We start from the raw sequence: 11114 nt of genomic DNA on the forward strand, positions 1-11114 counted from the left end.
CATGATGCAAGTTTGTTGCGAACTCTAGATATGTTTTACAACTTATATATGTTCATAGATGTTTATATAACATCAGTAAATTCGTGAAATTTAGAGATATAAAGTACGTATCAGCAAATTAAAGTTGCTAAAATTATTAGCTATTGTAATAGTTATTTTTTTTGTTTAATAATTGTTGTAATAGTTATTTTTTTTGTTTAATAATTCTTGTAATAGTTATTAATTGAAAAAAAAATTATAACTAGATTGTTTTTATTTTTTGCCCATCTTACACTCTTCATTACAATTTCATGAGTTAAAGTATAAAATTGCTACTAAGTAGATCATTGAATTTTGCATGTTGCTATTTGCTTAAGTTTAGAAAAGCATGCACAGCTCGGTTGTAGGTGTATTATTGCATAGCTTGATAGTTGATACCCATGTGTTAGGCTTGTAACCCCACAAATAATAGAAATGTTTTTCTATACTTAGCAGAAATTCGGCACGAGATAAGCTCAACTTGTCCCATTTTTGGGTGAGAACCAAAAGGTGATTAGAAAACTAAAATATCTGATTGTACATATCTTCAATACACACACCTAGCCAAAATTAATTTAATCTAATTAAATGTAACTATGTAAGTACATTTCCTTTTAATTTTACTTTTTGTTTATACAAGTGAATTTTCTGATAGACAGAAAGTCTTTATTGCACTCCCATCTATAAACATGGTACTTAATTAATTGATTAATTTTTCATTTGCCTCTTCTTTAATTTCTCTATCTTCCCCCTTTAATTTGTTTCCAAATTCATTGAATAATGAGTAGTACTCCTATATGTTTGCAATTGAGATTTGGGAGTAATATATAGGTGTGGAAAGGTAATTTGAAATTGAATTTATTGGTAACTAATTATATAAATCAAGCTTGTTTTTATAATTAATCAGAGTAATTCATAAAACAAACATAATTAATTAGAGTAATTCATAAAACAAACATGTACATACACTGTACTTAGAAAATTTTCAAGTCGCAAAAATATATCTAGTTAACTGAGATGTTGACCATTATAGTCATAAAAAGGCCAATTTTCAACTCTCCTAAATGTCATCATATAATTCTGATTATTTTGAAATTTTCAGATAGTGCATTAGTCTCAAGTCTCAACCGTTATAATTGGTATTTCTATGATATTAAAATATTTACCATTTTATAGATTTTATTATATGGTTCAAAACTTAATCTTAAAGTCGATCAGCTAGCACTTATTACTCTTATTTTATATATAAAGTTTAAGTTGAGACGACTTAATATAAATGTTAACGTCATCGCTACAAATAGTTAGAAATCACTCCTTAAATATATAAAATACGTCAATCTTACGATAAATTACTATAAGTCCGCCTTATTTCGGATACTGTGTTTTATAATTGAATGTAACACATTAGTTACTATTATATTCCCAATTTAAACAATTACAATCTTTAAAGACCCTAATCTTCTCCATTACATATAAAGTCGACCAGCTAGCACTTCTTACCCTTATTTTATATACGAAGTTTTAGCTGATACGACTTATAGTAAAAAATTACTCCTTAAATATAAAAATATGTAAATCTTACGATAAATTACTGTAAGTCTGCCTTATTTCAGATACCGTATTTTATAATAGAATGTAACATATAATTAGTTACTATAATATTCCCAATTTAAACAATTATAGTCTTCAAAGACCCTAATTTTCTCCATTATTTGTTAGACAATGTAGCTAGTAATATAAGCTATATATATGCTACCATGGTAGGGCGGATTTCAGCTGCTACTTGTACAATTTTCAATTACACTTCACTTGTACGGGTTCTAACCTTCTTTAAGATACATATATATAGAACAATAGAAGTGAAGACAGAGAGAGATTTAAGAGATTATATAAATGCTAGAATTGCTTTGAAACAAACAATTCCATTTCATAATTTTGACCATTCCTATTCTTCTTCTTCATATCTTCCTCTATCTTCACTTCTTTTTTTTTTTTCCTTTGTTCTTTCTTTAAAATGGTTTCTTCTTCTTTTCCATTAACCCAAGTTTCACCTTCTTAATTCCTCTTTCATTTTCATCACTTCATGCATGAACTAGTTATCCTTAACCCTATATAAACTACCTATTTTCATCATTTTAACACTTCAATCATCCAAATCTAACATTTATTCACTTTTTCTCCTAAAGATATATACTATCTCTAAAAAAGATAGTTAAACACACACACACATATATATATATATATACACACAATATATATATATATATATATATGGGTTCAATGAATTGGTTAGGTTTCTCTTTATCTCCTCAAGAACTTCCTTCACAAACTCCTGATCATGGTAGTAATCAAGATCACCATCATCATCACTTTACAAGCAACAACAATGGAGAGTGTTTCGATCTCGGGCCCGGCTCAACGCCTCATTCTTCTCTCAATCACATCCCTTCTTCCTTTGGAATCCTTGAGGCCTTCCATAGATCAACTAATGATCAATCCCAAGGTAAATTTCAATCTAGTATTTTTTTTTTTTTTTCAACTTATAGTTACAAACCCTAGCTAATCAAACCTAATTATTAGCCATTTAAATGTTTGTTTTGCTGATAATTATAACTACTACCTATGTTTTTTTAGTTACAACGATTAGACATTTTCTACTCATACTTTATGTCTAATCGTTTTAACTAAAAAAACAGAGGTAGTATTGATTATGCTATATATTATAAAACCCTAAACTTCCAAGCAAAAGATAGAGAGAAAAAATGATTTAGTTTAGTATTTTAGTCACCTTATCTAGTAGATTTTAAGGTTTATTTATTTTTGATGGGAAATTTATTGTTTTTCCTTATTTTCTTGGGTTTGACAAACATGAATAAAAAGAAGAGAATGAATAATTTAAGTGAAGAGTGATTTTAAAGTTTTTATGTGTTTTTTGTAAATTTGCAGATTGGAACAATATGAAGGGAAACTCAGAGCTTAGTATGCTAATGGGAAACCAAGAAGTTGAAGAGGAGCCAAAACTAGAAAACTTTCTAGGGAGTAGTCACTCTTTTAGAGAGAATCATCATCAAAATAATGGAGATCTCTACATGTTTAATACTACACATGATAACAACAATAATAGTACTATGTCAAACCCTAAGGATATTACTAGTCCTGCTAGTAATAATAATAATAATAATAATAACGGACTCAATGTTTCAATGATCAAGACATGGTTGAGATCAAACCACCCTCCTCAATCAAATATAGTGGATGGTGGTGGTGGCAGTGGTGGCGGCGGGGCGAATGCACAAACATTATCCCTTTCAATGGGAACTGGTGTGTCCCAATCCGCCTTGCCGCTACTAGCGGCAGGAGGAGGAGGTGGTGGTGGTGGAGGAGAGATAGAGAGTAGTTTGTCTGAGAATAGTAGTAGTAATAATAAACAACAATTAAGTGATACAACGGCCGGGATATGTAATAACACAGCTAGTACTATTACTGCTATCGTTGATGTTCAAAGTAGTGCACTAGAAAGCGTTCCTAGGAAATCTATTGATACATTTGGACAACGTACATCCATTTACCGTGGTGTAACAAGGTACATTTTTCTTACAAAATTTTGTCTACTATTTTCTCCATAAAATAATACTAGTTTTTAATTATTTATGGTTTTTAAATTTCTTAAACTTTGCACCTTTGGGTATCCAATGTACTCGAAAATCGATCTCTAAATGTTTATTAAAGTACTTAATTTCTTGATTCATAGATGGTTTATTTTCTCCTATGACTTTGTTTTTTTTTTTTTTTTCTCATATGAATTTTTTTCCAGTAACCTTATATTATATGATTGCTGTTTAATCGTCTTATATTATATGGTTGCAGACATAGGTGGACTGGGAGATATGAAGCTCATCTATGGGATAATAGCTGTAGGAGAGAAGGGCAGACTCGTAAGGGCAGACAAGGTAAAATTTACACGTTAATCTTAATTAATTGATCATTTTTACGCGTAATAATGAATTACTCCCTTTGTTTTCGAAAATTCTTTCTAATTTGACCAATTTCGTTTCACAAAAAAATTCTAAACACGAACAACAAAAGTAAACAAAGGGAGTATTTAATATACTATTAAGATAAATGTAGTTCGGATTAACAGATAATTTTGAAGTGCTAATTTTTTTTTTGTTATTTTGAATAATCAGCAAACATGTACAATTAGTGAAACTAATATGTTTCCTTTTTGGGTGTCTTATTATCGTGTGTGTTTGATGGTGGGCTATCTGCGGAATGTTGCTTGATTGATTGCAGTTTATTTGGGTAAGTAATACATAGTGGAGAACAAAAAGTTCCTTTTTGAGCTCTTTTAATTGTTAATTATAGTACTTAGATACTCTTACAATTTTTATTTCTGATTACAATAGAATCTGATAGATTTTATTCTCTCATTTTGTGTATGTATATTTATATTTTTAGGGGGTTATGACAAAGAAGAAAAAGCGGCTAGAGCTTATGATTTGGCTGCACTTAAATATTGGGGTACCACTACCACCACCAACTTTCCTGTAAGTTAATTTGATCAATTATAACTCTTAATTAATTGTGTTCAACTATATTATGTTTATTACTTCCTCCGTAACATAAAGAATGCGACAATTGAATATTTTATACCTCACTAATAATACCTAATTGTTGCATTCTTTTTGTTACGGAGGAAGTATACATAATACGAGAGTATTATGAAGCTAGCTAAAAAATAGAGAAATTTTAACTTACTTGGGGCCGTGATATATTACTCCTTTTATTTCAAATATATTCAATGTCGTGTTTAAGGCTAATATACATGCTTTAAAAGTGTGTCATATGCAAATCTATTTGTGAGCGAGGGACATATTCAACTTATTTTGACTGATTTTAATTTATCTTTTTAACTATATGTAATTGTAGATATTTATTTACGAAAATGTAGTATTTTGAAGCCAAAAGTTGGCTATGAAATTTGAAATGAGAGGTGAAGCAATTTTATTGTTCATAAGATTTCTATTAAAAAAATTCATTATATCCCGGATTTTCTTGGTGATTTATCTTGGGGGAACTTTTATCCACTAAAATTACTCAAAGTGCATGCATTTCCACTGTTTTAAGTGCACCATAATTAAGGATTTTCTGTCTGATCTCTAAACAATTTGTTTGATTAGGCGACATGCTCCGGTGCTAATGGTGAAAGTTAATTTTGCACCATAATCTCAAATGTTAGTGGAAGCATGTCTCAGTGGTTTTTGCATTGCTTGTCTCTTCAATTAGTATTTTAATGAAGCTTAATAATTCTTGTTAATTGGCCTAAAACGTGCTTTAATTTTTTTTTGTTTCATGAATTATTTAGATTACTGATTATGAAAAGGAAGTTGAGGATATGAAGCATATGACACGCCAAGAATATGTGGCATCTCTACGAAGGTAATTTTTAAAAAATGTATATAGTCCTTATTTCATAAGCGATTGAGGATGAGTTCGGATCTTTTAAAATTTTAGTGAAACTTTACAAGGTAGAGTTATATTTGAAGAGATCATCTTATGTAATTAATTAATCATTAAGTATTGATCAATTTTGTTAATGCAGGAAAAGTAGTGGATTTTCTCGTGGTGCATCAATTTATCGAGGAGTAACAAGGTATTACTAAGTACTTCTATATCATTGGCATAATAGCTAATTCATGTATTTATCCATACGAGATAAGACCATATTATAGCGAATTATATAAATTTGAGTGAGAAAGAAAACTCTGATTTTAGAATTTTTCTAAGGTCGGGTTTGTCATTTTCTAAAACTATAAATATTATATGAAAAATAAGTTTTGTTCATATATGATGAAAATAAGTTTTGGACCGAGAAGTTATCATAACTACATAATCATAATAATCAATGTGGGCGTAGAATTTTCAAAATGCCAACATATTACGAATTTCTTTTGAAAGTTCATATATAAAGACGTACAACTTTCAAGGAATCAACACCTATATATTGTCATTTGTGACTTGTGAGAAGTTACAATGGGCAATGAATAGTACAAACTAAATTCTAAAATATGATTTCGAAAATATTACTTATAATCTAATTCAACTATTATACCAGTTAAACATGTAATATATTTATTATATGATACTACCTCTGTTTTATATTATTTACAACAATTTGATATTAAATATGAGTAGAAAATATCTAATCGTTGCAAATAATATTAAATGGAAATAGTATTTAGATTCGCATTTATCAAACAATATGGTAGAATTGCATTAATTTGAAAACAGCCATAAAGCATATAGTTTACGGAATAGGCAAGCAACTTGGTGAATCAAATTGGTTGAAGAATATCTGTAGTATGCATATATATAAATTTATTAATTTCCAATCAATAACAATGAAAATGATCAGAGCATATCCAATCAGAAGCTTCTTCATCTTTAAGCTACATATATTATATTGATTGAAATTATTATTTTTGAATTTTGACCACATTCTGCAATATGCAATCTTTAGTTGGATATAAGAATGTCATATATCCAAATCTTAATTAAATATATTCTACAAATACAAATTATTTATCAAACTGAACGAATGACCAAATCTTCAAGTCTCAAAACAACTTTATAATATAATGATATTGATTGTAATATACTCTACAACAATACGTGTGGATAGGACATAATTTATTCACTTAGTCACATGTATTCTTTTGAGTAATACTTTATATTATAGTAAAACTATACTTAACTATGAAATAATATGAAATTTCTTTGACTGGAATAAAAAGAACAAGTTAAAAGGGTACAGTATCATGTGCCCATGTGAACTCTGCCTGCAACTGTTGCAGGAATTTTGTAGGCTAATGTGCCCACTTTTGCACCAAACATGCACATATATATATACAATTATATCTGTAATTTTGTATAATACTTCAATGTTTTACTATTGTAAATATACACCCTTAAACCCTAATTAGTACCAATAACTCTTAGGTCTAATGAGGGAGATCAAGGTTTAAATTTTCGTGAGAAGCAAAATTTCAATATTATTGGGCGGTGGAGTTGGGGATTATTGGATCTCTGGATGAGTGGTCCTATGCGAGTACAGTCTAAAAGAAATATATCTTATCACGAGTTTTTAAAAGGAGGCCAAATGAAAAAAAACCCTAATAATTAAGAAAACGTTCAAACTAAGTAAATACCCCCTCTTGCTTTTAAAGTCTGCCCTACTTGCATTTAAGTATGAAAGTCAGTCTTAGTGAACCAAATGTGCCAAATATCCCACTAGATTCAGCAATTAAACAATATTGAACAATTTACTTAATAAAATACCACACAACTACTTTTTCATACTTGTATTAAATAAAAAGGAAAAATCTTTGTGGGACAAATATAGATTAATGAGAATTCATTAGACCTATTTGAATATATGATCAATCTTGATTTTATTTTGAGTTTATCTTGTAAGAGACCGTCTATTTTTAAATTAAAATTAGGCAATGGTAAGCTCAATACTAAAAAGAGAATTAGTCCAATAGTGACAACTTTAATTTCTTTTGGTGACTAGTTCAATCCATTTAGTTACTAGGCCTATTAAATCTAATCAGTCATAAAAAAAAAAAATTATTGATTTTATTTTATACTAGACCTATTAAATCTAGTCAATCGTAAAATTTACTTTTTAAGGTAAATATAATGCAACCTCAAAACATTAGTACATTTATAAAATTATATATGTGATTTGATTACGGATTTTAATTTTTAGGACTTTACTAATTAAGTTAGCTGAAAATGAACAAAACATGTTACTATGTAGGGTTATGCATATATTGACTTTTTGATTGTTAAATTAATCAGGCATCATCAGCATGGTCGTTGGCAAGCAAGGATAGGTAGGGTTGCAGGCAACAAAGACCTCTACCTGGGAACTTTCAGTAAGTAACAATTATCTTCGTTTCTGTTTTTGGCCCAAAACCAGTCAACTCACACTCTTATGCATAGATTTATTGGTCAAAATATGCAACATGACCCATTCATTATGTAAAACAAGAAAGTATTAATTACAATTAAACAATAACTGAGCACATAATTAAGGACTGCAGACTTGTGTTTAAAACTTGTCTCCATCTCTTAGCCTTTTTGTATATTCTCTGCATGCAACTAGACAAACCCAGTTATCTTAGTTAGAACCAACACTGCAAAAAAAAAAGCTTTAATTTGATTATCTAACTGTTAAACATCTTTAAAAAATTAGATCTTTGGACCCACCAACACCATAGAAATTAAAATGTCATTCCCTAATGTCACATATCAAACTGTTGGTTAATTTTGCAACTGCAACACTAACACATTGAAAAAGCGTCTTGACGTACATTGAAAAAGTAAATGGTGCAACTAAAAAAACAGAGAAAGTATATGTCTCTTTGAAGCGGTTGTATTTCATTTGGAAAGGTATTTTTAAATTACATTATGGTATTAAATCGCGGCTACATGACCACAATTTCGTAAAGTAAGGTTTTTGAGCTTAACCCAACTGAGATACTATGACCTAGGGTGTCTTGGCTTTCGAATCCCGCCTCTCCTTCTTTGTACTTTGTACCTTCGTGGCTAATATAGATTAAAAAAACAACTGATCGCAACCGCATCCGTGATTTATAAATTATAAGCATGATTCTTCCTGGTTCCCATTCTCTTTTTTTTGTAAAAATTACATTTCTACAACATGCTGAGTAAAATTTTGACTTTGTATAGGTACACAAGAAGAAGCAGCAGAAGCATATGATATAGCAGCAATAAAGTTTAGGGGATTAAATGCAGTAACAAACTTTGAGATAAACAGGTATGATGTGAAAGCCATACTTGATAGCACCACACTTCCTATAGGAGGAGCAGCAAAGAGGTTAAAAGATGTGGAGGATTTAACCACAATTACTCCAGATAAACAGATTATTAGGGCAATTACTTCGAGTAATGATAATAATCATGAAAATTCTCAGCTTACTAATTTTGGTAATGGGACTCCCAATTTCCATTCCTGGCCTGGAATCGCATTCCCACAAGCTCAACCACTTGCAATGCATTACCCTTATGCAACTTCTCAACAACAACAACAACAACAACAAAGGTTTTGGTGTAAGCAAGAAGTTCAAGATACTACTAATGATTACCAAGATCATCTTAATCAGCAGCTTCAAATGAATAATGGGACACATAATTTCTTTCAGATGCATAATTTGATGGGGTTGGAGAATTCTTCTACTAGTTTGGAGCATAGTTCTGGGTCGAATTCCGTCGTTTATGGGAATGGGAATGGGAATGGGAATGGAAATGATCATGGTGTTGGGAATGGGTATGGATTACCCTTTGGGATGTCAACAGTAATTGCTCATGATGGGAATGGGAATGGAAGTGGGAATGGGAATGAACAAAGTGGGTATGAGAATTATTACTATCTTTCACACCAAGGAAATAATAATAATCATGGTAATGCTGCTGGTGTAAGAGGAGCTGTTGGGACTTATGATCAAGGGTCAGCTTGTAACAATTGGGTCCCAACGGCGATTCCGACACTCGTTCCGAGGCCGAATAATATGGCGGCTGTTGGTGGTCATGGTGGAGGAGGAATCCCTACTTTCACTGTGTGGAATGACACCTAAATTTCGGAATGAGAAGGAAAGGGAAAGGGAATGGGAAAAGGGGTTAATAAGGTGGAAAGAAAGAAGAAGGTTTGGGGTGTACACAACTCATTTCCTAGGCTTGATTTTTTCACCAAGTATTTGTTTGTTATTCTACATATTTAACTAACTAGGAGGATGATTAATTGATCTAGGTATTTTTTTTTTTTTATTTCATCTATATTTTCAGATTATATGATATGGGAATTGCACAGGGATCTAGCCCGGAGTTCAGTAATAGCAAAAGATTTGAGTGGTACCCTCACTTTTGCTATGATTTTGGGAACTTTGGGTGAATTAGATCCTCGGAAAGTTTTTTTTTTCTTTTTTTTTTCCTTTATGTGACTTGATTACCAGGCTTTGTAATTTTGAAGTAACTAACATTATGATCATGATGAATGATGATACAAAGAATGGGAGCTCTCCTTTCTGTATACATTTTTTTAAATTTCTTGCATAGGACTTTATATTTTGTACTTAGAGCTCGTTTGGTTCACTATTTCTAGGATCCAAGAAATGGAATCAATTACCGATACCCTTTTTTCATGTTTGGTTCAACCCCTTACCAATCTATTACCATTACTTAGTGGTAATGGACTCCCCCAATTTGTTACCTCCCCTTCCCCTCAAGTAACAAAATCCATTAGTTGGTGGTAATGGTTACCATTTCATTTCCATTCCATGGCTTGAACCAAACACCTAACAAATGTAATCATTTTTATTACCATTTCCCTTCTTTATTTGTTTCCATTCCCTTTCCATTCTATATTTGAACCAAACGACCCATTAGGCTTTTAGAATTAAGGTGGGTGCTCTGATTTTTCTATTGTTGTTGAAAATAGGAGCTTCTTCATCATTTGCCATTGTTTCTAATTGGAAGTAATCATTTTGTCTCAAAGTGCCTTAATATTCTCAATACTTGGACATCAAATTCTATTTTTTGTAATACATATTTAACATTAGTAGTCTAGTCTGAGTAACATTATATTGATTAATATATTATAGTATATAGAATGAAATTGATGGGTTTCAACCAAAAAGAAAATTTGATGGTTTTCAAGCAAAAAGAACATTTGATGAGACATGGAGGTAACTTGTCCACTATTCAATCTCTTTTAATTGTAACATAGGGTTAGATACTTTATATTAAAATAAAGAGAGATTTATAATGGAATTCATATGTTGAGAAGAGAAATAGAGGAAAATCATAGCAACAATTATAGGTAATTAAGGTGTTGTTGCAATGATTTTGAAATCCAAAATAAGGAATATGTAATTCAAAGAGATCGGATAAACAATAAAATTTGTTAACATTAAGGATTATATGTTAAGTCATTTTAAATTAAATTTAAAAAAATGGGTCTGTGGGGACGGTTATGGGTCTAAATCTAATAAATTCGGATCTAAATCCTGATC

At 30.6% G+C, this 11114-nt stretch overlaps 1 protein-coding gene across 1 annotated transcript; it reads left to right on the forward strand.

Annotated features, from left to right (window-relative positions):
* Positions 1-1813: 1813 nt before the first annotated feature.
* LOC104890283 (AP2-like ethylene-responsive transcription factor BBM) lies at positions 1814-10132 on the forward strand. The gene is made up of 9 exons (XM_010675704.4): positions 1814-2521; positions 2965-3601; positions 3886-3968; positions 4312-4320; positions 4477-4565; positions 5384-5457; positions 5621-5671; positions 7882-7958; positions 8776-10132. The coding sequence occupies exons 1-9, from the start codon at positions 2290-2292 to the stop codon at positions 9678-9680; spliced, it is 2157 nt and encodes a 718-aa protein (XP_010674006.1). The 5' UTR covers positions 1814-2289; the 3' UTR covers positions 9681-10132.
* The last annotated feature ends 982 nt before the right edge of the window (positions 10133-11114 follow it).

This window comes from Beta vulgaris, chromosome 4, assembly GCF_026745355.1.
Source record: "Beta vulgaris subsp. vulgaris cultivar EL10 chromosome 4, EL10.2, whole genome shotgun sequence".
Classification (NCBI taxonomy): domain Eukaryota; kingdom Viridiplantae; phylum Streptophyta; class Magnoliopsida; order Caryophyllales; family Amaranthaceae; genus Beta; species Beta vulgaris.